Source organism: Lathyrus oleraceus, chromosome 5 (assembly GCF_024323335.1).
Source record: "Lathyrus oleraceus cultivar Zhongwan6 chromosome 5, CAAS_Psat_ZW6_1.0, whole genome shotgun sequence".
In the NCBI taxonomy this organism is placed as follows: domain Eukaryota; kingdom Viridiplantae; phylum Streptophyta; class Magnoliopsida; order Fabales; family Fabaceae; genus Lathyrus; species Lathyrus oleraceus.
The window spans coordinates 634,622,007-634,649,256 of record NC_066583.1 but is presented as its reverse complement, the minus strand read 5'-3'; the positions used below and the strand labels follow the sequence as shown (position 1 = coordinate 634,649,256).

Here is a 27,250-nt window from a genome sequence, read left to right as displayed (position 1 = left end):
CCTGATGGATGTGAAATTGGAAGAGACTGAATGGGTAAGGACTCGGTATGAAGAGTTAAGCCTGAGTGAGGAAAAGAGGCTGGCGGCCATTTGTCATGGCAGTTGTACCAACAGCGAATGAAACGTGCTTTTGACCGGAGGGTGCGACCTCGTGTGTACCATGTGGGAGATATGGTATTGAAAAGGATCCTTCCTCCTCAGAACGATCGTCGGGGCAAGTGGACACCCAATTATGAAGGTCCAATCGTGGTCAAGAAGGTTTTCTCTGGCGGAGCCTTGTTGTTGACGACCATGGATGGTGAGGATTTTTCATCCCATGTGAATGCGGACGCAGTTAAAAAATACTTCATATAAGAGACCCGCTGGACGGAAAGAATGAAATAGTCCAGGCAAAAATGGGCATCCCGGCGAACAAAAAAAATGAAAATGAAAAAAGGTTCGGGCAAAAATTAGAGATAAAAAAGAAAAAAACTATACACCCGGCAGGTCGAAAACCCCACAAGGACGGCTTGGGCAAAAAAGGGTATCCCGGTGGACTGAAAACCCGAAAGGGCAGTCCAGGCAAAAGAGGGAGTGAAACAAACAACTGTGTCTAGCATGGTCGTTTGTACTTTGGATTTGACACATGGATAATCTAAAAGCGGAGATCGGTCAGAAGCGTCTTGTTTCGGAAAGCAGAAAGCGCGGAGAGTCTTGAGGACATATGGGTTGTAACCGGGTTGGAACTTGATGAGATCGCGGGTTCACATTGCCATTAGGATAGATTTTCCTTTTGTGCGCAATTACCTCTTTTCAGGGATTGCTTCCTATGTACTGCTCAGTTACGAGCCACCTTTTTCAATCAATAAAATGCATATTCAGTCAAATAATTTTGTTTTTGTTTTCATTACCGCTTTGATTGCAAAAACATCCGTTTATTTTGATAAGGATCTTTGCATTTTGAGATGTAGGGGTCTCTTCCAATGCATGTTTAGAGGATTGAAACTTGAAATCTTATTCGGAAGGTAGAGTGATATGGGTGTTGAAATTTTGGCGTGCCTGGGGCACGTTTTATCTGACGATCTCTTTTGCAGGTGCTGTTGGTTATTTTCACTCACTTGCAGGTGGTGGTGCGAAGCGGTTCTTTTTGACAAAAGATTCCTTTGAGGTCCAATCAGGGACGAGGAATTGAAGAATGGTGTAGAGACGGCGAAAGAATTGTGACGATCCTAGAGGGTTAATCAAGAAGACTCTTCAAAGTCTGAGGACTGGAGACTTGGCACGAATCTAAGGAGGTCGATTTTCTTGAAGTAGGGAGAAGTCGAGAGTACAAGGTGATGAATCGGAAAAGACCGGATGAGTCTGGGAGCTCTCAAAAGTGGAGAGTTGACACTGTGGTTAGATGGTGAATACTAGTGTTCGACGAGTCGACGGGTGTTCCGTGTCAAATATTTCGTATCTCCCCAGCGGGTTCGAGGTTGGTGTTTCCTCAGCAGCCATGCCTGAAGATTGCTGTTCCCCCGGCAGGGGTGTGCATTCGTAGATTTTCTTCCCCAAACAGATTGAGTTCAGTGGAGGTCATCCCCAGTGAGGGTTACTCTTTCCTCGGCATCAGTGTTATCCCAAGTAGGGTTGGAGATTGGAGCGATATCGAGTTCCTCAACAGAGTTGCTCGTGCCGTCCCCTGAGGGGGATACTTTTTATACATTCATCATTTAGAGAAGCATAGCATATTACATAACTAATTGCGTAGCATTTCCATGGTTATGGAGCATTACGTTGTAAAGCTCATGCATCGGCATTGCAAGCATAAGCTAGTCTCGAGTCGTGGTTACCGTTTAAGAGTTGGTTTTGCTGGTTGGTGAAGATGTTACTCTGAGGAGTTGGGCATCGTGATTTTGAATCAACAGTATTCCCCAGTAGCGCGATATTGGAGGAAGAGATTCCGTCGTTCGGAGATGGAAATGAAGATTGGAGAACATTACGCGATCAGCGCGAAGATTGGGGTCCACCAGGAGAAAAGGAAGTGATGGGCATTTTCTGAAGAACGGGGTTCAACTGGAGATGGAGATTGGAATTGAAGATTGTATCCGGGATGAGGTCCTCAAGATTGTCTTCTGATCATGTGTCACCTTAGACTTTGGTAAGGCCAAGAGAAGTCGTTATGGGTGTCTTCAAGGGAGAAATGCACATGTTACCTTCCTTTTGTGAAGGTGTACCCTCTAGTATGTCGCCATCAGAGTGGTGGTTTGTGTTATTTCTGACGTTGCCGACGGAATTATCACAAGAGAATGGAGAACGGGGTTTCAAATGGAGAAAAGGAGACACAGGGTGTCTTCTGGAGAATGGGGTTCACAACGACGATCGACGGTTATCGTCAGGCGACTGGGGTTCAAATGGAGAACGGGGTTCATTGTTTGGCAGCAAGAGTGACAAGAAGTTTTGGGGTTCAAGAAAAGCAAAAAATAATAACAAAAAGAAAATTTTCAGTGGAGCGCAAATTGTTCGTTTGTTCTTGGTATTCAACCACTCTTCACCCTGATCATCTGAAAGCCGAGGTTGTTCATATCGACAGGTTCACAGTGGATTGAATAGGGGCAGCTGTAACACCTCAAAATTTGCCCTCCTCTTCTTGAGACTAGCTTAGGGCATTGCATTTCATGTTTTAGGGCATTAGGCATTGCATTTTGCATCTCATATGAAAATGAGAAGGTCATCCTCCAAAGTCTTTTCAAAAGATGAGGGAGTTAGGTGATTCAAGCCTGAGGGTCTCTATGAATTAATCATCAACCATCTGAGGGTATGGGCTCCAATTAGGGTTTCTTGATTCTTCAAAGGTCTTGAGCATCATCTTATCTTCAAGGATATATCACCATCATCATGGTTCTATCATCATCAATGGTGTCAGAGTTCATCCTCAAGTTCCTCTGGATTAGGGTTGTGACCTCTGGTCAACCCTAATCAATGCAATTCTTCCAACTAGGATTTCTCAAAGAGATGAGGTATTTTCTTGGGATGAGGATCACATGATTGTTATAAGGAGCTTACATGAGCTAGGGTTTCATTTTGAAGCAATTTCACCAAGTGGTAGAGGCTCAAGTTGATCAAGACATCTCAAGGTCATCTGAGGACCAAAAGTCGACTGTGCAGTCAACTGAGGGCTATGAGGTGGGGAAATGAGTTGAGACACCTCAATCATGTTCAAATAGGGTCTATTCATTATTCTAAAACATCCATCTTGAAGATTCAAAGGTCATGGCAAAAGTTACTAAAAATGGAAAATGACCTATAATTCAAAGTTTCCAAATTTGGCAAGTTTTTGATCCACTTTCAACTTGACTTTTCAATATCAAAGAAGTTTCAAATGGATTTTTGGTGAACATGAAAGTTGTAGATCTTTGTCTCCCCTTTCCAAAAAGTCCTAATTCATGTCCATATGATGAATGGTTGAGGAGTTATGGTCATTTGATCACAAAGTGTGCATGGAAATTCAAAATGGCATAACTTTTGATATAATGCTTCAAATTGGTTCATTCTTTTTACAAAGTGCTTCTCATGGTCAAGGCATCCCAAAATGACATCATTTGACTCAATTGTGCAAGCTAAGCCTCAAGGAATCATGGTCAAAGGTCACATTATTTCACATTTGTTCTAAGGATGATATCATGCTATAAATCAAGATTCACAAAGAACCAAGGCAAGGCTTCACTTCAGCCTTCTTCATAGACCATATTTGAGTAAAAATGAGCCTTTGCCATGCATGAGAGAGGTGTGTATGTTCCTTGTTTCACACATGTTCAAAATGAAGCAAATCTTCACCATTCATTCTTGGCTTAAGATGCAAGCAAAATAACCTTCAAATCCTGACCCTTGGTTGCTCTTGAGTGGATTAAAATCCTAGCATGGGGCTGAGCACGTGCATTATGGCCATGGGAACTCAATTTGCATTTTTTGCAATTGGCATAACAACTCACTAATCATGATTAGTAAATGGCTAAAATGATTATCAGTGTTATTAGCAAGAAGTATAAGTAGGGAAACCCTAATCATAACTGCCATAACTGCATTTTCAAATCTAGAATTCAAGAAACTCTCTCAAACTTTCTCTCTTCGAATTTGCATTTTCTTCACACAAATCTCAAAGATTGTTGCAGATTCTTGATCCTCATACTTCACTGATCAAGAATCATCCATCGTTTGGTGTAATTCCTCAAGAAATCAAGCAGCTCAAGTGCATTATCATGATGATCGGATTTGGAAATTGAGGCACATTCAAGAGGTTTCAGCCATTTATTTTTTGCATAAAGCTTCAAAGGAAGTTCAAAGGAGTTGATCTGGAGCAGCTGAGCTCGTGAGATCGCGATCCTAGAGATCTCCAATTCCAGGTGACTCCATTTTCACTCTCTCCTTTTGCTGATTTTAGGTTATAGAATTGAAGATCTTGTTGTGTAGGTCATGAATATATGATTAAAATTGAGATTGAGTGAGTATTAAGGATTTCATTGTGACTGGAAGTTTGGATCTGAAAACTTATTCTCTTCGAATTGCAAAACCTAGGAAGAATTAGGAGAATCTAATGTGATATTTGGAATCAGCGTGGAAAACTGAGTGGAATGACATTGGTCTGGAGAATTTCTGGAAAATTTTAGGGTGGCGCCACCGTGGGAGCCACCGGGAACTCACCGGGGAAGACGACCGGAGCGGAGCTCCGACGTCTGTGTTGTAATTAGGGTTTTGCTGAGTGTGCACCATGTGGTTCAATGCGTGGCAGAGTGATTGGATGAGTTTCGTTTGACTAGGCCATGCAAGCGTTGAATGTTGACTGGGTGGGTGACTCAATTAATGAAACGGTGCGTTTTACTAGTTTGAACGTGGACCGTTGATCTCAGATGCGCGCCAGATCCAGTGGTCTGTGTTTTTTCCTGATTAATTCAAATAATTCATTTCCCTCCTTTTTCTATTTGATATTTCAATTATTTTGGTCATTTTGTTTAATTCATAAAAAATCCAAAAATTGTCCAATTGAGTCCCAATTTTTTTTCATAGTTTTGTATTTGTGTCTACTTTTTTATGGTGTTAAATTCAAGAATTTTTTATGTCTGGATATTTATGTGGGAATTCTTGAATCAATATTGTGCCAAATTGACCTAGTGCATTCAATGTATTGTGAAATCCTCAATTTTGAACCTTTTGTTCCACTCTTTTGCATACATGACATTCATACATGACATGAATTATTGGTCACTGGTTTGGATTTTTTCTCACACGTTATCATCATTTTTGACACATAGAGAAAAATGTGACAATTTGTGTCACATTTTTGACATTGAATTGGTGCATTTTTGTTCACATAGCATTTGCATCATTTTGGACTTGATCTTTTGCATATTGAACATTCATGGCCCAAGGAACTTATACAAAAAAATCCCAAAGTCATTGCATGCATTTCTGATTTGATATGAATTTTCTAAGTTGGAAGTTCATTTTGTGCATATTTTTGGTCATCACATTGCATAGGCAAGTTAAGATACTTGATCATGGATTTGATGTTGGTCTTTTTGAGGACATTGGAGGGAGTGTTTGAATATGAGATGTGCAAAAGGATGGGTCCTGAATTGGTCATTTGGTTAGGTTTTGAATCTTGTTTTTGTACTAGGGTTTTGACCCAATTTTAGGGTTTGCTCTTGGCCCATTCTTTGACGTGGTTTGAGGTCTTCTTTGTAGTGTGAGCCTTTGCCTCTTTTGCATTGGTTTGATCCCTGATTTGTGAGTTTTGAGTCATTTGATTGGTGTATTCATTCAAGTCATACATTATTTGGAGGCTTTAAGAAGTGTTTGAAGAAGTATGAAGCCATGGTGAGCAAGTTTTGAGTGCAAGCTTGTTCTACTTGAGTTTTCAAAAGGTTTATGGTTGATTTTGGATCATTGGAGTATGGATTATTGGGTGGTCATTTGAAGGACCCTACTTCTGACTTGGAGTGATTTTGATTCAATTCATCTCATGCCATTGTTTGTTTATGCTTTGTTGTGTTGATTGGATGTACATAAACTAACTTTGTCTCTTGTTTCAGGTTTGGATACTCATCATTGATGATTGGGTTTGTTCTCACCTTGTGAGATACAAAATGCATTGAGTTCTGACCTATTTTTGTTTTGTAGGGTTTTAATTGATGTAGTGAGCTCATGAGCTCGTTTGAGTGCTAGGGCACTTATGCATTGAATTGTGTAACTGTTAGAGGGTTTCACTGCTTGTCTTCTGGTTTTATGACTGAAGTGCTAACGGTTTAGTCTTTGTACAGGTACCTTAGTTGCTTACTTGCTTTAGCTTTTGCTTGAGCATTGCATTGTGGTTGACACACCACTCAGGTAGTTAGCTTCTTACTTCATGTAGTCTGGAGTCCTGTCACCTTTTTGGCAGGCATTTTGCTGGCAAGTCCTCCTTCAGAGGCTCTGTTTGTGTTTGTTTAAAATTGTGCCCAAAGACCTCCAAGGAGAGGCATGTGTTATATTTGATAAGACCTCCAAGAGAAGAGGCAATGGACGGAAGGTAGGGATCTGTAACCGATTCCCCGTTATTCAGTGTGCTCTTTATGCTCGCACTACGTGCTGATGCTCCTGAACATGTGCCCCTGATCTTTTGTCCAGAGTCTATCAAGTGGAAAAGGATCCCACTTTATGGATCCCCACGCTTTCTGTGTCATGAGCTCACCCTGGCCAGGGTTAAGAGCATGAGGTCTCATCCTCATTTAGACTTTGATCAGCTTCACCCTGACGTTCAATGTTAGTGATTAAGAGCTACAGATTACCCTTTTACAGTTTGGCTTGTTTGTCGAGGTTGATATGACCCCTCTTGACTAAATCCCACCCATTGTTTGAGCCTCTTGTATGGATATAGTGTGTGATGTTTGTTTACTTGCGTTGGTGTGTTTATTTGCTTTCCTCTTCTCATCTCCATTTCTGTAGGAGTCGTACGATTAACTTCTGAGGAAGTTGAACGTATGAAGAGTTTAGACTTGAGTTGACTCGCTTCCAAGATGAGTTAAGTTCTTGTTAGAGACCTCAACTTAGGGATATTGATTGCATGACAACTATTAGGCTCGAGTCTTAGTCTCCCTATTAGTTTGTTGTTTCCCCGGTCTCTGGTTAGGAGAGTGTTTTACCCCTGGTAAGGGGAACTACGTCGCCTTGATTCTCATACCAGATGAGATACGTAGGCAGGAGGTTGAGAGCAATCTCTCTGGGCACCCTTTTCTTTGTTTTCGCGTGTGTTCACCCTTTAGTTGTTTTCTTTTATATTTGTTTTGTTTCCTCTTTCCCTCTTCCATTGTTGAGTCTCTGTTTGTTCACCCTTATTCTCAACTTGTGTTTACCGTTTCGTGTTTTTGTTTCTGGCATTTGTTTTCTTTGGCGAGAGTACCTGTTTGTTCAGCGTGTGTGTGTTGCATGTTCATACCTTGAGGGATTTCTTCTGTTATTATTCGGGGTTCACTAGTTGGGGTTCACTTTGGTTACATGTTATTCGTTCGGGGTTCACCTATATTAACTTGGGGAATTTCTTCTGTTACTCATATTGGGGTTCATCTCGGGGTTCATTTGTGACGATTGTTACTCATATTGGGGTTCATCTCGGGGTTCATTTGTGACGATTGTTATTCATATTGGGGTTCATCTTCGGGGTTCATTTGTGGTGACTGGTCGTACATATCGGGAGTTTATTCTGGATATTTGGTTACTTTGTTGGGGTTCATTCTGATAACCTTTTTCTTTGGTGTTCGCTGGTTAGCATTTGTTATTGTTGGGAGTCAGATGTAAGTCCATGTATTGGCATTCTGTTTCCTTTTGGGTGTTTCTTTTGACGTCTCAGTGTCCCATTTTGGTGTCTTGTTCCAGCGCGCGTTAGCCGAGCTACGAGTGTTATGATTCTCCTCTAGATAGAGAAGATACGTAGGCATAAGATGCGATGTCTTAGCGAGCATGTCTCCTTTTTCCGAACTACGTTGACTCTGATGTTTGTTTCTGACAAACTAAGTAGGCCCAGGATGCAACATCCTTCCGAGTCCACTTCCTTCGTCTTCTTTCTCTTCCCCACCTGTTTATTATTCCAGTTTGTGCAGTTTCTTTGAGCAGTTTATTAGCAACCCTTTCCTTTTCTTTGAGCTATCTTTTGAGCGTGGATCCCGTCGAGTACGGCGGACGTGAGGGGGTGCTAATCCTTCTCCTTGCGTAACCGACTCCCGTACCTTGTAATCTCTAGTCGTAAGACCGTTCCTTTCCCTTTATTAGGTTAGTCCTGCGCTTCCTTTCCGTCATAGGATGAATAGCGTCGGTGGCGGCTCTGTTTTTCCCCGCCGGTTGTTTTTCGCGTTGCGACACATATTGTCATACGGTGAACTGACTTTTGTGTGTTTTTGCTTTGGAAAGCAAATGTCGCGGATAGCAAGAGTCGCCACCGACTTTTCTTTTATCCAATCAGGAAAGGCGGAAAAGAACAGGAAAGACCTTAATTAGATTTTGGGTTCGGGAGGTACATTATACAAAGGGAAGGTGTTAGCACCCTTTGTATCCATGGTTATCCATGGGCTCTTAATTGCTTGATCACTTATGTTTTTCTTGTCTGAAAAAGTGTTTGTGAATTGCTTAGAAAATGTTTTGGAAAAAGAGTTTAACTTTGTAATGATTCTTGTACGAATGTATACAAAGTGTTTATCTCGTTTAATTTTGAAAGCTGTTTAGAAAACTGTTGAGAAAAATATAACTTGGCAATGATTCTAGTGCGAATGTATACCAAGTGGTGATTTTCTAGTAGATGTTTTGCAAAGTGAGGTGTGAAAAGTATTTTGAGTTGTGATTCAGCATTTAAGAGTTATACCTACCTAAGGTCTTTATGGGCATTTCCTATCCTTATGAGGGTAGAACTGTCCTTACTATTGAGAAGTAAGTAATTCTATCCTTTGGATGTAAAGGGTCATCGTAGGGTCATCGATTGGTCATTGAAGGCAACATTTGTAAGGATACCTTAGCATTCGAAGGGACAATCATCTTTTAACCGTAGGCTACAACGACGGGTCACCGAGGGACAAAATCATATATTCGCAGGCAACATCCGAGGGACTATGATTTATCTTATAGGGACATGATGATTTAACCGAAGGGTCTTTGCTAAGTGTATCCCCACATTCGCGGGACATGACCATAATACCGTAATACCGTGAGGCAACAAAGAGAGGTCCAAGATCACATATTCAAAGGCAATATTTTATAATCAATTAGGTAATTAGGATGAATCTCCACATTAAAATCAATTAGGTAATTAGGATGAATCTCCACATTAAAATCAATTAAGTAATTAGGATGAATCTCCATAAGGGTATCCCACAAATAAAGTGGAATACCTAGCAAGCTACCTTTTCGGGAATACGTGAGCCCTTACAAAATTCAGTAAACAAGTCAGAATACCAAATCAGGGTGCAATCGAGAATTGCACCAAACAAAAGGAACATAGCGGTAGGAATGTCAGGCAAAATAACACATGGTTAGAATAAAACAGATCCGATAAGCATAGAACAAGAACAGAAAAATCGACGACTGTCACGTTCGCTCCTGCCTCGCCTAGCAAAGGCTTAGCGAATGCTCGCTACATGCTCGCTTAGCGATGTGCTAGCGAGCGGCTGCGGGTTCTGGTTTTAATAACAGTACAATTCCAGAAAGCTCCACACCTTATGGCATCCATCACAGAAGTTACATGGTTAACATTCAAGATATTCATACATACTTAAATTCACATGCAAAACTTAAGATATTTTTATAAATTCAATCATAATGCCATATGCAAATTAAGAACATAAAGCGGTAATAGTAATGCAAACCTGTTTGCAATTGAATTGCGACCTTGAATTGGCAAGTCACTCTTAGGGTTGGCCCCGGATTGAGTTGGGCGGAGATAACCTTGGTGCCGATGAGTTTCCTTCGGGGTTTTCTTTAGGGTTGCTCTGAACTTTCTGGGTTAGCCTCCTGGGTTTGCTGTGTTGCTTCTGTTAGGGTTTCCTGGCTAGGGTTTCTGTCCGTCTGCCTCTGTCTGTCTTTTCTCTGAATGAAGCTCTGTTATTTATAATAATTTTTGTGACCTGATGGGCTCAGAATGAAGCCCAGAATTTTCTGGTATTTGCAAGCTTCGCTAGGCGAGTGGCGTAGCGAAGGGTTCGCTAGGCGAAGGATTTTGCTCGCCTAGCGAGCAAGCCATTTTGAGTCATTTTATGGATTTGGCCACTTGTGAGCTGGGCCTTTGTTCTTTTAAGATCAATGCCTTGAAAAATGAGTGAGAGTGCCTTGAAAATGTCTTGCAAGATTAACGGGCAAATTTTGGGGTATGACAGCTGCCCCTGTTCAATATTCTTAAACCGAGAGAGTTAGAATGGTATGTACGCCATTCGTGGTCTGGAGGTGGGAGATTATTGAACACTTAGAATGCCCCAAAAATTTGCACTTGTTAATTAGTCTTGATGGAGATGGGCTTAAAGATGTCGTCCAGGAAGTTCGATGATGAGGGCTTCAGAGTGCGTCGTACATCAGACCACATTTGAAGACATAGGTGTCATACTGAGTCGTACGTTAGACTGTATATTAGGTGATACTAGGGTGCGCTGAACCTGATGAGATAAGGATCCGAATGGGTCATACCCTGCTGGGGATAAAGGATCAGAATGGATCAAACGCTAGATCGTATCTGAATAGCAGAATGAGTTGTCCATTAGGCGGGTGACTTCACTGGGGATGAAAGATCAGAATGGATCGTACGCTAGATCGTGTCTGAGTTGCAGAATGAGCCGTCCATTAGGCTGTATCTGAGAAATAAAGGTCAGAATGGATCGTACGTTAGGTCGTATCTGAGTTGCGAAATGAGTCGTCCATTAGGCTGTATCTGACGAAAAGTAGTCGTGCGATAGACTACACCTCGGAATGTACCGTATGCTAGGTAGTATCTGAGGAATGAAGATCCAAATGGGTCGTACGCTAGACCGTATTGGAGTAGTTGAAGGAATCATATGTTGGGTTGAATCAGAATGAACCGTACGTTAGGCTGTATCTGATCGTATTTGCAGTAAATGTCTGGGATGGGCTTAAAGATGCCACCATTAGGAGGATATCATAGTGCTTATCAGAATGAATATTCATATGGATTACATCTGAAAGATGCATCTGAATCGATAAAGATGTCCGTCTGAATGGATCTTGATTTTGACCGTACCCAGAGGATAATTAACTTGAAAAATAAAGTTAGCTTCATGCCAGGTCATGATGCATGATATGTCTTATGCTTCTAAAATAAATGCGAACAATGTATGCATGCGTATGCTGTGAAATGATGTAATGAATGAATTATGCGTCTGAAAAGTTCTTCCAGGGGAAAATAAATCCCAATATTCTGGTTGGAGATACTTGTATTGATGACCCTTTCTTAGCTGGGGATACTTGATTTCTGCCTGATGGTGGAAATATCCAACAGAGCCTGGCTGGGGATGGAAGAGACGACCAGTCTGTCTAGTGATGCCGACCTCTTCTGGGAAATAACTGGTTTTTGCTGGGGAATAGAATTAGCAACCGGATTCCTTGGAACGCATGGTTAGACCCTCTCCTCGATCCTGAAGTCTTTTAGTAATTGCTATTGCTATTTTGTGCATATATTTTTGATAAACATCGATCATATTCAAATGCATATATTAATTCAAATTAAATCAATGGACGTTTATGCAAACAAAACAGAGGAAGTAAAACAACAGCATTTTTCGAAATACAATTGTATTGATTTTGAAAGAGGGTCTATAAACATGAAATTTGTGTACAAGGAGACAAAAATCCTAGTAAGAGGAAATTGCCAAGAAAATGAAGAGAAAGCTATGCAGAAAAAGTCCTATTGATTTTAATTCCACTACTGTCATTATGTCTTCAAGCCTCTCATCTCCTGTTGTCGGATAAAAGTGATTGGCTTGTTCAGTCCCTTTGACTTGGATGAAGCTGACCGAGAACGGGACATAGTCATACGCTTTAATCCCTAATTTTTGCCTGGACCGCCTTTTCAGGTTTTCGGTCCACCAGGATACCCTTTTTTGCCCAAGCCGCCTTTTCAGGTTTTCGACTTGCCGGGTGTACATTTTTATATGTTTATCCCTAATTTTTGCCCGAACCCTTTTGGTTCGCCGAGATGCCCTTACTTTTGCCTAGATACGTCGACCTAGCGGGTCTCTTTTATGCGTAGTATTTTTTAACTATGTCTGCGTTCACAGGATGCGGGAAGTCTTCGCCGTCCATTGTAGCAAGTATCATGGCTCCACCAGAGAATACCTTCTTAACTACAAATGGCCCTTCGTATGTGGGAGTCCATTTGCCTCTGGGATCACCTTGTGGTAGAATGATACGCTTTATTACCAAGTCGCCAGTTTGATACACCCGTCTCTTGACCTTTTTGTTAAATGCGTGGGTCATGCGCTTCTGATATATATGCCTATGACAAATAGCCGCAAGTCTCTTTTCATCAATCAAATTTATCTGATCGAATCGAGTCTGAATCCATTCATCCTCATCTAAACCTGCCTCTTTCATAATTCTTAGAGAGGGAATCTGGACTTCCACTGGTAAAACGACTTTTATGCCGTAGACTAAAGAGAAAGGAGTTGCCCCTGTCGAAGTTCGTACCGAAGTGCGATAACCATGAAGAGCAAAGGGTAACATCTCATGCCAGTCTTTGTATGTTATTGTCATCTTTTGTATAATCTTCTTAATATTCTTATTAGCAGCCTCCACGACGCCGTTCATCTTTGGCCGGTACGGAGAAGAGTTATGGTGTTTTATTTTGAACTGCGTGCAGAGTTCAGTAATCATCTTGTTGTTCAAATTAGTACCATTGTCAGTGATAATTCTTTCAGGGATGCCATATCGACAAATAAGACTATTCTTGATGAACCGTGCCACCACATTCTTGGTGACAGAAGCAAATGAGGCCGCCTCTACCCACTTTGTAAAATAATCAATAGCAACAAGGATGAAACGGTGTCCATTAGAAGCAGTAGGTTTAATCTCTCCAATCATATCAATGCCCCACATTGCAAAGGGCCAAGGAGTTGTCAACACGTTTAATGGAGCAGGTGGCACATGTACTTTGTCCGCATAGATCTGGCACTTGTGACAAGTTCTGGAGTGATGGTGGCAATCAGCTTCCATGGTAGACCAATAATACCCTGATCTCAGAATCTTCTTGGCCATCGTATGTCCACTAGAATGAGTCCCAAAAATACCGTCATGTATGTCTTCCATAATCTTTCCTGCTTCCTTTTTATCCACGCAGCGAAGCAAAGTCGAATCACGATTACGTTTGTATAATACTCCATTACTCAAAAAGAATTTAGCGGAGAACTTCCTCAGAAATTTTCTGTCATTGATGGATGCCCCTTCAGGGTATTCCTGAGTTTCTAAATACCTTTTTACTTCGTGGAACCAAGGTTTCTCTTCTACTTCATCAGCGTTAAGTTCATAACAATATGCTGGTTCATCTAACCGTTCAATGGTGATCATGGGAGCTTCATTGCCCCATCTGACTCTGAACATAGATGACATGGTAGCTAATGCGTCTGCCAACTGATTCTCTTCACGTGGGATATGTTCGAATGTAATCTCTTCAAAGTATGGGATTAATGTCATCACCCGCTCTCGATAAGGGATGAGATTCGGATGTTTAGTGTCCCATTCTCATTTGATCTGACTGATTACTAATGCTGAGTCTCCGTACACACTCAAAACTTGATTCTTAGGTCTATGGCAGCTCTGAGTCCCAAAATACATGCTTCATACTCAGCCATATTATTGGTACAATCAAAACATAGTCTAGCAGTGAAAGGCATATGGCAACCCCTGGGAGAAATAATTACAACACCAACACCGTTGCCCAATGCATTAGAAGATCCATCAAAAACCATAGTCCATCGGGATCCCAGTTCAGGTCCTTCATCCGGTCCAGGTTCTTCATAATCAGTGACAAGCATGACATCCTCATCTGGGAACTCGAAATTCATAGATTGGTAATCATCCACCGCTTGATGAGCCAAATGATCAGCTAGCACGCTTCCTTTGATCGCCTTCTGGGTAGTATACTGGATATCATACTCCGTTAAAATCATCTGCCATCTTGCTATTCTTCCGGAGAGGGCAGGTTTCTCAAATATATATTTGATAGGATCCATCTTAGAAATCAATAAAGTGGTGTGATTCAACATATACTGTCTTAGTCGGCGAGTAGCCCAAGCCAAAGCACAGCAAGTTTTCTCAAGCAGTGAGTATCTTGTTTCACAGTCGGTAAACTTTTTGCTAAGGTAGTATATGGCATGCTCTTTTCGACCAGACTCGTCATGTTGCCCCAACACGCACCCCATTGAATTTTCTAACACGGTCAAATACATGATTAGAGGTCTTCCTTCAACTGGTGGTATCAGAATTGGAGGTTCTTGGAGATACTTCTTGATTTTGTCAAAAGCTTCTTGACATTCATCATTCCATATCATCTCTTGATTTTTCCTCAGTAATTTGAAGAGGGGTTTGCAGGTAGCAGTCAAATGGGAGATAAATCGGGCAATGTAATTCAAGCGTCCCAAGAAACCTCTGACTTCTTTATCTGTACGGGGAACTGGAATTTCTTGAACGGCTCTCACCTTAGCCGGGTCAACCTCAATTCCCTTACCACTGACAATAAAGCCCAAGAGTTTACCGAATCTTACTCCGAAGGTGCATTTGTTCGGGTTCAATCTCAACTTGTACTTCTTCAACCTCTCAAACAGTTTGTATAAATGGTCGAGATGTTCTTCTTCAGTATGAGATCTGGCTATCATGTCATCCACATATACCTCTATTTCATGATGGATCATATCATGGAACAAAACCAACATAGCACGCTGGTACGTTGCCCCTACATTCTTTAAACCGAATGGCATTACTTTGTAACAGAAAGTGCCCCATTGCGTCACAAACGTAGTTTTCTCCATGTCCTCAGGCGCCATCTTAATCTGGTTATAACCTGAGAATCCATCCATGAACGAGAATACCTTGTGTTGAGCGGTGTTATCTACCAGAACATCAATGTGCGGAAGTGGAAAGTCATCCTTGGGACTCACTTTATTCAAATCTCTGTAATCTACACACATTCGCACCTTACCATCCTTCTTTGGCACTGGTACCACATTAGCAACCCATTGAGGATAAGAAGTAACAGCCAGAAAACCTGCATCAAATTGTTTCATAACCTCGGCTTTGATTTTCTCAGACATTTCAGGACGCATGCGACGAACCTTCTGCTTAACAGGACGACAATCTTCCTTCATTGGCAGCCGATACACTACTATATCAGTATCCAGTCCTGGCATGTCTTCATAAGACCAAGCAAAAATCTCTACATAGTCATGTAACATCTGAATCAATCTTCCTTTGACACTGTTTTCCAAGCCTGCTCCTATTTTGACTTCTTTCTTGTCCACTTCGGTACCCAGATTTATAGTTTCAACTGACTCCTCGTACGGCTGTATAGTCCTTTCTTCTTGCAGTAACAGTCTGGCAAGTTCTCCAGATACTTCACAATCTTCCTCACTTCCATCCTCGGCTTGGTAGATCGGATTTTCAAAGTCATAATGAACAGTACTAGAATTATTATCAACAGAATCCAGAGTGGATATGGATCTGCAATTTGTTACGTGAGTGTGTGTAAGAAAACATAGCTTGTTTGGAAGGTGACAGGAAAGATAAAGAGCGCAATATTTGAATGCAAAAAGTCCATCGATTTATTGAATGTAAATATGCTTATGAAATGACAAACCCTTAACAAATTAGCTATTGTGCCCCGGGCATAGACATAATGCTTTAAGAAGTTCAATTGTAAACATTAAAAAAAAAATTGCAACACTAAAATAGACAATAACAATTACTCCTGACTAAAGGAAATCGGGATAGTGTCTTCTGCCTTCCAATTATTGAGTCCGTCACCAATTGTTGGGAAAATCCAGCTATCCAGGTCGCAATCGCTGTCAGCATCTTCTATAGCATTAATCTGATCCTTGACTACCTTCTCAGAGCTAAATCCCAGGCCAAATCTATCAGACTTGTACGGTACATTGATCAGTTGACCCCAGCCAGTACGACCACCATCTTCAACCACGGCTTGAGCATCTTTCAGAGAAATCATAGTAGGAGGAGCACGAATAACCTTGGGCACACAGGAAGTTGGCTTAAGGACAGGATTAGTCGGAGGAACTACTTCAAATGACTGAGACAGAGTCTCAAAGAATTCACCATCCATCTCGACGTATCTGAAGGTATGCACACTACTGACAATATACTCTTCTTCCCCACACACAGTGACGATCTTACCCTCTATCGGATACCTCAGCTTTTGATGGAGAGACGAAGCTACAACACTTGCCCCATGAATCCAAGGGCGTCCCAGCAAGCAGGAATAGGCAGGACGAATGTTCATTACGTGAAAGATAGTGTTGAAGACTTGAGGTCCTATCTTGATAGGGAGGACCACTTCACCGTGGACAACGCTCTTTGCACCATCGTAAGCACGCACCACAGCGTCACTAGGTTTCAGTTCAATGCCTTTACAGTCAAGTTTATCGAGCACAACTTTCGGTAACACATTCAAAGAAGAGCCATTATCGATCAACACATGAGACAAGGTGATCCCCTTACACTCAATGGAGATATGCAGAGCTTTATTGTGATTCTTTCCTACTGGTGTTAGACCAGCATCGGAAAAGCCTAGGCCATTGTCAACAGCCAAGTGAGCAACATAATTTTCGAACTGATCGACGGATGTCTCTTGAGGTACATGAGCGGTCTTCAAGAATTTTATCAATGCATTGGCATGAATTTCAGAAGATAACAACAAGGATAACATCGAGATTTTAGATGGAGTATGCCCCAACTGTTCTACCACGTCAAAACCACTTTTGCGAATGATTTTCAGCACTTCTTCCATTTCTTGTTTGGCAATATCTTCAGTAGTAACTTCGACCGGTGTCTCTGACTGAGAAGGGTTGACTGGTTCCTTTCCTTGAGGTTCAGGGACAGGAGGTGAGATTTTTGGAGAAAAGATCCTTCCACTTCGAGTAATTCTACTAGTCCCAACAATGTCAACGTCATTAGGATTAGCAGGATTATCATCTTGCTTTACGCCATGGATGTAAATATCACCTCCATAATTCCACGGAATGGCTTTGCTTGAGGAATACGGTACTGGGCCAGGTGCGATAATGATTAGGGGAGCTACCTTGGGCTCAGCAGTGATCTTCACAGGCACTCTAGTAGCGGTAATCTTCACTGGAACTTTGGACCTAGCGATCACAGATATTTCTTCAATAGGGCTTTCCACCTTAGGAATCTTTTCAAAGAGAATTGTACGATCGTCCATCAGTCGTTGAATACCATTCCTCAACTTCAAACAATCATTGGGTCGGAGTATACGGAGATCACAATTTTCAGCACAACCTGGAAATAAACCAGTTTGCAATAAATTCTTCTTGATGGTCAGGAGAGGAGATGCTAAGTCAGCTACATTAGAAATGTGAGAATTGTCATCCACAACATTAACAGTCTTGTCATGGTTAGGCATAGGTGCAGTGATGACATTAGGAGTCTCTGGAGGATCAAATTCAATTTCTCCAGCCTCGATCATATCCTGAATCTTATTCTTCAACAACCAACAATCGTTTGTATCATGCCCGGAGCTATCGGAGTGATATGCACACCTAGCATTGGGATTATAACGAGGAGAAGTAGTGTTGGGATTCGTAGGAGGATCTCTGAGGGTAATCAACTTTGCTTTTAGCATACCCTGTAGTGCTTGTGCTAAAGTCATATTGATCTTGGTAAACTGCCTTCTTGGCCTGTCTTGTCTGTGCTAGAAGTTTTGAGATGGCGGTGCTGCAATCGTAACTGCTCCAATGGTATGGTCACGATTCTTCTTGCTACGACCCCGTTGACCGTACACAGCATTTGATTCGTTCCTCCCCTGATAGGACCTTTTGGTGCTTGCAGAGGTAGCCGCCTGTATCTTTCCACTTCGAATACCACTTTCAACACGTTCACCTGTCAATATAAGTTCAGTGAAACCCGATGAAGAACTTCCCAGTAGATGGCTGTAGAATGGGCCCGTTAGTGTACTCATGAACATGTCTACTAATTCTCGATCGGTCATAGGGGGTTTGACTCTGCCAGCCAAATCTCTCCATTTTTGAGCATATTCTTTGAAACTTTCTTTAGATCCCATAGTCATATTCTGCAACTGTAGCTGAGTAGGCGCTAGTTCAGAATTATACTGGTACTGCTTGTAGAAAGCTGTTGCTAAATCAGTTCAGGTGCGGATGTTAGAGCTTTCGAGCTGATAGTACCACTTTAACTGTGTGCCAGACAAACTCTCTTGGAAGAAATGGATCCATAGCTTCCTATCAGAGGTATACGGCTGAATCTTTCTCACATAAGCTCTCAGATGCATCTGAGGACAAGACGCACCATCGTACTTAGTGAAAGTGGGGATCTTGAATTTGCGGGGAATGACCACGTCGGAAACCAGACCCAAGCTTTCAAAATCCAGACCGGGCGCCTTCTGGCCCTCCATAACTAGCATACGTTCTTCCAGCAACTTGTATTTGCCATCTTTTGGAGAGTACTGTTCATTCTCATAATCTTCATCGTCGTCCTCAGGGTTGAAGGGACCAACATTCTCCTCTTCTGAATCATTTTCTGTCTCCTCTTCTTAATCCTTCGGCATTCTGATCTGGACTCCTGCGGCCTGTCCTTTAAGCCTTCTTCTCAGGTTTATGTAACTCACAGGTTTCTTGTCTTTCTTCTGCTCGAGCAAGAGAGCCTTCAGTTCCTCCTGCCCCTTGGATAAGCTCAAGATCATCTCCTGGAATTGAGCATTCTGAGCCTGGAGATCCTTGACAGTTTGTTCGAGGGCCATTTTTCTGTTTAGAAGGAAGACCGTAAGAACATTGATCTTTTAGAATACCTGTTATGCAATGTTATGTTATGCTATGCAATGTATGAAATGTTTTCAAGGACTTTTGGAATTTAACTTTGCGTAAACCACCAAAAAGAGAGGAACTTTTATTAATAATTTCTTTAATCAATGTTCATTACAACAAAATAATAAAATACAATGAAAGCTCAAATCTCCCAGGGACGGCTTCTTTTGGGCGAAGATATGCATTGAGTCTTCGTTCCTCATTAAGTTGGCTGGTAAGTTCTGACACTTTCTTCCTTTCAGCACAGAACTGGGCTTCGAAAGTATCCCTTTCCTCTCTCAACTGGATCCAGGACCTCTTCAATTCTTCAACATCAATAGGCATATCTGGATAAGAAATTATCTGAGAAGTACCTCCTTCAACTTCTGGTTCAACAATCAATGGTCCGGCTGCAAGATATGGCATGACAAGTTCACGAGCTCTTGCGCATACCCATCTGAGATAAGGTTCCATAGGAATAAAGTTTTTCTGTCCTAAGGTACTTCTTTTCACCATGCCCCAAGCTCGTACAAACCTTTGGCGGAGACCTTGGGAATCGTTGTCATAGTCAAACACAGTGCCTTGGATAATTATCTCATGTGGACCATCTCTTCGAGCACAACCGAACTGACGTAGGGCTAAAGCAGGATTATAAGTAATACCTCCCCTTATTCCTAGGAGTGGTACGTTAGGGAACTCTCCACAACGGTCAATGATGATAACATTTTCTTTGAGATGAGGACACCAACGGATGTCTGAATGTGAGAGCGACATTATCCTTTGAGACCATTTCAGATTTTGCTCATTCTTCAAGACTGATTGAGGAAGGTGCGAAATAAACCACCTAGACAATAAAGGTACGCAGCACATGAGAGTCCCTTGCCTTTTCATAGTACGAGTGTGAAGGGAATGCAAAATGTCTCCAAGCAAGGTAGGCACAGGGTTATGAGTGAGAAATATCTTAATAGCATTCATGTCTATGAATTGTTCTGGATTAGGGAATAACACCAAACCATAGATTAGTAATGCTAGGACATCCTCGAAAGCATGGACATCCGTAACTTTTAAGAATTCCCGGGCCTTATTTATCAGAAATTTGGCAAGTAAACCCTTGACTCCACTTCTTGTTACCCAATTAGTTTCGATGTCGGACTTTGTCATGTGTAAAGCTGCGGCAACTTCTTCAGACTTCAGAATCTTCTCTAAACCACTGAAAGGTGCTTGATCAAGGATAGGTATCCCAAGCAGCCTGGAAAATTCTTCTAATGTGGGTACCAACTGATAATCCGGGAAGGTGAAGCAATGATGTTTAGGGTCGAAGAACTGGAATAAAACTCTCGTCATATCTTCTTTGAAACCGGTGGTAACCAAATTGAGGAGGGAACCATGTTTCTTGATGAACTGAGCATGATCAGGAAGTTCTGACACTAAATCCTTGAGTTGAGGAGAGATCTCTACAAGATTGATCCGGATAGTCTTCCTGGAAGCCATAGCCCTGTTACAGAGCAAAGTCAAATCCCTAAGTCCTTGAAATGATTAGTACAATGCCATGATGTTATGATGTTATGATGTTATGTTGTTATGTAAATAACAAGCACAAGCAAGTCACACCGCAATCATTCCTAGGTTTTAAGGCTTGCATGAGTTCCATAGGTAAGTACCCTCCCCACTGAAGTTTGGTTGGTTCAACCTGTCCTAGAATAGTAACCGGGTTCTAAAAGGATCTCCAATCATTGACCTTCCTTTAAGTCCACTTCAGTGCAACACCAAGTGGTTGACCAAAGCTTCCCTAAAGTCCAATCTCAAAGAGTGTAGTATCGAGTCTCAACCAACCCCAGTCGGAACCGAAGTCAGTTATCTCACTACTTTCTAATGGCCAGGATGAGTCAATTAGGGTTCTAAAGGTCTGGTTAATGCTTGGATGGCACCACGCAGACGCCAAATTTCTCCTCAAGTAAACATGAGGAACATCAGGACATCCAAAGTGTCACATTAACCGTAGCCATCATTTTAACCATTCCAGTATACGCCGGATAGTCGCGATGATCTATTGCTACTTACCTAAGGTACACTAGATCCGGGTGTAGGATCTTTCACTCAAAAATACCCAAGCAATCCCTTAAAAGTAAATCAGACAATTCAAATAAGTGATCCTTTTTTTTTAAGGTAACCTCTCTTTGTCCTCCCCAGCAGAGTCGCCAGTTCTGTCATACGGTGAACTGACTTTTGTGTGTTTTTGCTTTGGAAAGCAAATGTCGCGGATAGCAAGAGTCGCCACCGAGTTTTCTTTTATCCAATTAGGAAAGGCGGAAAAGAACAGGAAAGACCTTAATTAGATTTTGGGTTCGGGAGGTACATTATACAAAGGGAATGTGTTAGCACCCTTTGTATCCATGGTTATCCATGGGCTCTTAATTGCTTGATCACTTATGTTTTTCTTGTCTGAAAAAGTGTTTGTGAATTGCTTAGAAAATGTTTTGGAAAGAGAGTTTAACTTTGTAATGATTCTTGTACGAATGTATACAAAGTGTTTATCTCGTTTAATTTTGAAAGCTGTTTAGAAAACTGTTGAGAAAAATATAACTTGGCAATGATTCTAGTGCGAACGTATACCAAGTGGTGATTTTCTAGTAGATGTTTTGCAAAGTGAGGTGTGAAAAGTATTTTGAGTTGTGATTCAGCATTTAAGAGTTATACCTACCCAAGGTCTTTATGGGCATTTCCTATGCTTATGAGGGTAGAACTGTCCTTACTATTGAAAAGTAAGTAATTCTATCCTTTGGATGTAAAGGGTCATCGTAGGGTCATCGATTGGTCATTGAAGGCAACATTTGTAAGGATACCTTAGCATTCGAAGGGACAATCATCTTTTAACCGTAGGCTACAACAGTACAATTCCAGAAAGCTCCACACCCTATGGCATCCATCATAGAAATTACATGGTTAACGTTCAAGATATCCATACATACTTAAATTCACATGCAAAACTTAAGATATTTTTATAAATTCAATCATAATGCCATATGCAAATTAAGAACATAAAGCGGTAATAGTAATGCAAACCTGTTTGCAATTGAATTGCGATCTTGAATTGGCAAGTCACTCATAGGGTTGGTGCCGGATTGAGTTGGGCGGAGATAACCTTGGTGCCGATGAGTTTCCTTCGGGGTTTCCTTTAGGGTTGCTCTGAACTTTCTGGGTTAGCCTCCTGGGTTTGCTGTGTTGCTTCTGTTAGGGTTTCCTGGCTAGGGTTTCTGTCCGTCTGCCTCTGTCTGTCTTTTCTCTGAATGAAGCTCTGCTATTTATAATAATTTTTGTGACCTGATGGGCTCAGAATGAAGCCCAGAATTTTCTGGTATTCGCAAGCTTCGCTAGGCGAGTGGCGTAGCGAAGGGTTCGCTAGGCGAAGGATTTTGCTCGCCTAGCGAGCAAGCCATTTTGAGTCATTTTCTGGATTTGGCCACTTGTGAGTTGGGCCTTTGTTCTTTTAAGATCAATGCCTTGAAAAATGAGTGAGAGTGCCTTGAAAATGTCTTGCAAGATTAACGGGCAAATTTTGGGGTATGACACATACCAGCACCAATATAGTTCTAAAGTGAAATTAATGTAGAGGACATCGAAAGCCATAGTAACTTCATTTTAGTCTAACCTAGATCTGGAACTAGGAAATTCAGTTGATGCAAGAGACTTATATGCAGAGTTATATTCACATGCTTGTAAGATTTATATCTTGACTCCCAAATAAGTTTTTAAAATATTGCAGACAAAAAGGAGGTAAAAAATATAAGTCAGTACTATCAGAAATTCATTGGAAATCATTCTAGGTTCGCCAGAAAGAAGGAGAAATCAATTAGAAACTTGTTCATAGAAAATGTATAAACAGGTGAATAAGTTATATTTCGAATGAGGTTTCCATTTTAATTTATACGTTGAGGTCAAATAAATTTGTTGATATTTGTAAATATAATGTTAAAAATATTTGTATATAGAATAGTCCTACGTCGACTATATCATTTAATTAGTTGTAATCTCTCTTTATATATAATAATGTATTTGTAGTACTTTTCAAAACACAGGATTTAATATAAATGTCTCTTAGCTCGCCTATTTCAACATGGTATTTAGAGTCTGCCAAGAGGCAATTCTTTTTTCGTTGTGCTTTACCCTGTTGACCCACTGTCTTCCGTGAGAACAAAAATTACAAACCGTGTTATCACTCCGATTTGCCTGTCACTTTTAAAATTCTCAGGTAACCACTATGTTGTCGTTACTATTCTGGCAACACTCCCGGCGACGTTTCGGAAAACCGACCCCACCATCCAACTCTCCGCCCTCTGATCCGGCCATTGTCCTCTTTTCGTCGTTGCCCTGCACGTGCCAGCGCGTTTTGCTGACGATTTCGACCATTTTTCTACCAGTCTACTTGCCTCTCCCCATCCGTGGCAGATCCGGCCTCTGTTTTACTTTTCGGCTCACGGAAAATAGTGCTCTTGTGCAAACAACCCCGATTTCACTTCGTTATTTTGTTGTCCAAGCCATGGGAGACACCAATTCTGGTTTTAGTGATTCATTTATCAAAGTTTTGCGTATTCCATGTGCAAAGCTATATGACTCATCCAACTACAACATATGGGTTGATGTTGTTAAGATGTGGTTTCACAGTCAGGGATATGAAGATCACTTAACCACAAAAGTTGATGATGTTCTCGTCGTCAAACTTTCTAAATGGAAGAAAACTGATGCATCTATGTGCATTGTGTTATGGTTTTCCGTAGCACCTAATCTCCAAGCGCAACACCAAGCCTTCTTCACTTGCTATGAGGTTTGGAAAAAGGCCAAAAAAGTCTTCTCCAATGATGTTCATTATTTATATAGAGTCATCCACAAAATCAACACTCTGAAGGTGGAGAATATGGATATGCAAGCCTATCTGAGTAAGCATGATGCCTTGAAAGCAAATTTCGCCACCATCATGCCTTACGCAAAAGATGCAACAGCTCATACCGAACAACAGAGTAAATTTTTCATGATCATGGCACTTATCGGATTACCCTCAGAGCATGAGTCTATTTGTAACCTGATTTTATCAGGTACTATTGTTCCTAACTATGATGCAGTTAGTGAACAACTGTTGCGCTTGGCTACACCACATGCTTTTGGCCCAGTTTCCCCTCCATATATTTTTGCTCTGACACCAGGTGACATTGTTGCCCTTGCATCTCTTGGCAATAATCAAAATCGCTTTCGAGGAGGGTCATCCAACTCCAAACCTCGTCCCAAGTATGAATATTGTAATCGTCTTGGGCATACTATTGATCGTTGCTGGAAGTTGCATGGTAGACCTACATGCCAGATAAATGCACCTCAAATCAATCACTCAGACACTCTGCAGACTTCACCTTCTCTTCAGAACTCTACGCCAAGCTACGAGGATTTTCTATGGTGGTGTCAGACTAATTAAAACTCTAATTACATGGCTTCAGTTGCACACACTGGTAATTCATCGGTTTGCTTCTCTCATTCATCTCCTCTTGGTGCTTGGATCCTCGATCCTGGTGCATCTGATCATGTTACCGGAAATAAAGGTCTTTTCTCTTCCCTCTCTACTTTTGGTTTCCTACCTAGTATAATTGTCGCAAATGGTTCTTAAACCCGATCTCAAGGGATTGACATTGTTCAAATTCTATTATCTCTCTATGTTACTTCTGTCCTATACATACCTAATTGCTCATTTAATTTACTGGCAGTCAGTCGTTTAACTCGATCCCTTAATTATTCTATCACTTTTACTAACAATAATGTTACCTTGCAAGATCGGACTTTGGGGCAAACGATTAGTGTCAGATGTGAGTCTCAAGGCCTCTACTACTTCTCTGCGTCATCTACCACATGCTCCATCACAGATTCTCCATTCACTATACATTCGCAGTTAGATCATCCAAGTCTTCACAAGCTACAAAAGTTAGTGCCCGACTTATCTAAATTATCCATTTTACATTGTGAGTCTTGTCAAATAGGGAAACATACTTGTAGTCATTTTCCCGATTGAGTCAATAAATGGGTTACGTCCCCTTTTGCTTTAGTTCACTCCGATGTTTGGGATCCCTCTCGTATTGCGTCTACATTCGAGTTTAGGTATTTTGTAACCTTTATTGATGATTTTTCACATTGCATGTGGCTATCTTTAATGAAGAACAGATCTAAATTATTTTCTATTTTTGAACAATATTATCAGGAAATAAGAATCCAATTTGATTCGTCTATTCATACCCTAAGAAGTGACAATGCACGTGAATATTTATCCCAACAATTTCAAACTTTTATGTCATCCAATGGTATTCTCCACCAAACATCTTGCCCTCATACACCTTAACAAAACGGGTAGCCGAACGTAAAAATCGACATCTCGTAGAAATCACTCGTACCCTACTTCTCCATTGCAATGTTCCTCTCCGATTTTGGGGAGATGTTGTGCTCACGAGATGTTATCTTATAAATCGCATGCCCTCATCTGTGCTTAATAATAAAATCCCTCATTCAATCCTGTTTCCAAACTCTCCCTTTCACCCAATTCCACCTCGAGTCTTCGGGTCAACATGTTTTGTACACAATCTCCCCCCTAGACTTGATAAACTATCAACTTGATTACTCAAGTGTGTCTTTCTTGGTTATCATTGATCCAAAAAGGATTATCGTTGTTATTCACATACTCTACAATGATACCTCGTAGCCGATGTCACCTTCTTTGAGTTTGTTCCATATTTCGAGTCAAGCCAAGTAACTCCGGAACCCCTTCAGAAAAGTACTCCCACACATCTTCTGGAATTCCCATTTGTCATTATTCCTCGTCATTCGAGGGAACATGACACACTAAATACCCCTACTGTTGACCCCCTCCCCCCTAACTTCTCGTCCACTTCAAACATATCAGCATCACCAACCAACTTCTATCATACCTATCCCTGAGGTCATTCCTGCCTCTGAGGTCATTACAGACTTTCCTTCGACGCCTTCGCCATCACCAAATTTGATCCTGCAACCTGAGTTTGATCTTATGATTTCCCTTTGAAAATGTATATGTCAAACACAAAATCCTTCTCCACATTATATTTATTTATGTTATCATCGTTTTTCCCCTTTGAAGAATATTTGTTTGTCTTCTTTTGTCTTTTGTTTCTATTCCTAAAACTCTAGGTGAAACATTATCTCACCCTGAGTGGAGGCAAGCAATGATTGGTAAAATGTGTGCTCTTCAAAGTAGTGGTACTTGGGAATTGGTTCCTCTACCCCCTGGAAAATCTTTAGTAGGTTGTCGTTGGCTTTATACAGTGAAGGTTGGACCAAATGGTAAGATCAATCGGTTTAAAGCTCGCTTGGTAGCCAAAGGATACACTCAGATTTTTGAGTTGGATTATAGTGATATTTTCTCGCATGTAGCCAAGATGGCATTTGACAGACTTCTTTTAGCCATTGCAGCCATTCGACATTGGCCTCTTCATCAACCTGACATCAAAAATGCATTTTTACATGATAAGCCAACAGACACACGTGACTCTTCACTGGCAGAATCCTAGAAACAAGTAGCCTTGGAAGGAGAAAGGCACGCCATATCTCTTTGATCTCTGTGTTGGCATTTTTCACAGCGTCTTCGAGCGAGGCAGTAAACCAGGAAGGACCATGCGTTCGACTGGCAAAAGGAGCCATCGAAGGAAGGAAATGATGACGTTTTGAGAACATCAAAGTGTATTTGGTGAGGGAAGTTTGTAAATTATCAACGTCATCAGCTGGAGTCAGTCGAAGGAGTCTGGTGCCCTCAATACTTCAATTCATTATCTCTGGGGCATCTTCTTCGATGTTTCCTCGTGTTGGCAAAAAGGATTCGGAAGTGGCATTAAGCCACAATTGAAGAAGCCGATAAGGCCCAGATAGTAATATATTGGTGCCAGCTTCGTATTCCTTTAGCTTAGCACTAGCTGATCATAGACTTTCGTACAAACTAGCCAACAAGAGTTCACTCAAACACACTCTTCGACCAACATGCAATTGGTTAGCGAGCGTTAGAAATCTCTTAGCAACTTGTAGAGATTTACAGCAAAAGAAGAATTTGGACAATCATAGACCTAAGAATGCTATGTGTTCTATATCAGAAACCTCTTCACCATCAGCGTGATATAGATTAATGTAAATACTGAATGAAGCGTTCTTAACGTTGAAATCAATCAAGTTTTCAC

The 27,250-nt window shown here is 41.2% G+C and overlaps 1 protein-coding gene across 1 annotated transcript in view; it reads right to left on the bottom strand.

Annotated features, from left to right (window-relative positions):
* LOC127082577 (uncharacterized) overlaps positions 1-23,966 on the bottom strand; it is a 29,865-nt gene extending 5,899 nt beyond the window's left edge. The window contains exons 1-2 of the mRNA XM_051022810.1: positions 22,083-23,966; positions 19,267-20,514 (exon numbers count right to left, since the gene is read on the bottom strand). Coding sequence (XP_050878767.1) covers positions 19,267-20,514; positions 22,083-22,126 — 1,292 coding nt within the window. The 5' untranslated portion in view covers positions 22,127-23,966. The remainder of the gene's footprint in view (positions 1-19,266; positions 20,515-22,082) is intronic.
* Between the last annotated feature and the right edge of the window lie 3,284 nt (positions 23,967-27,250).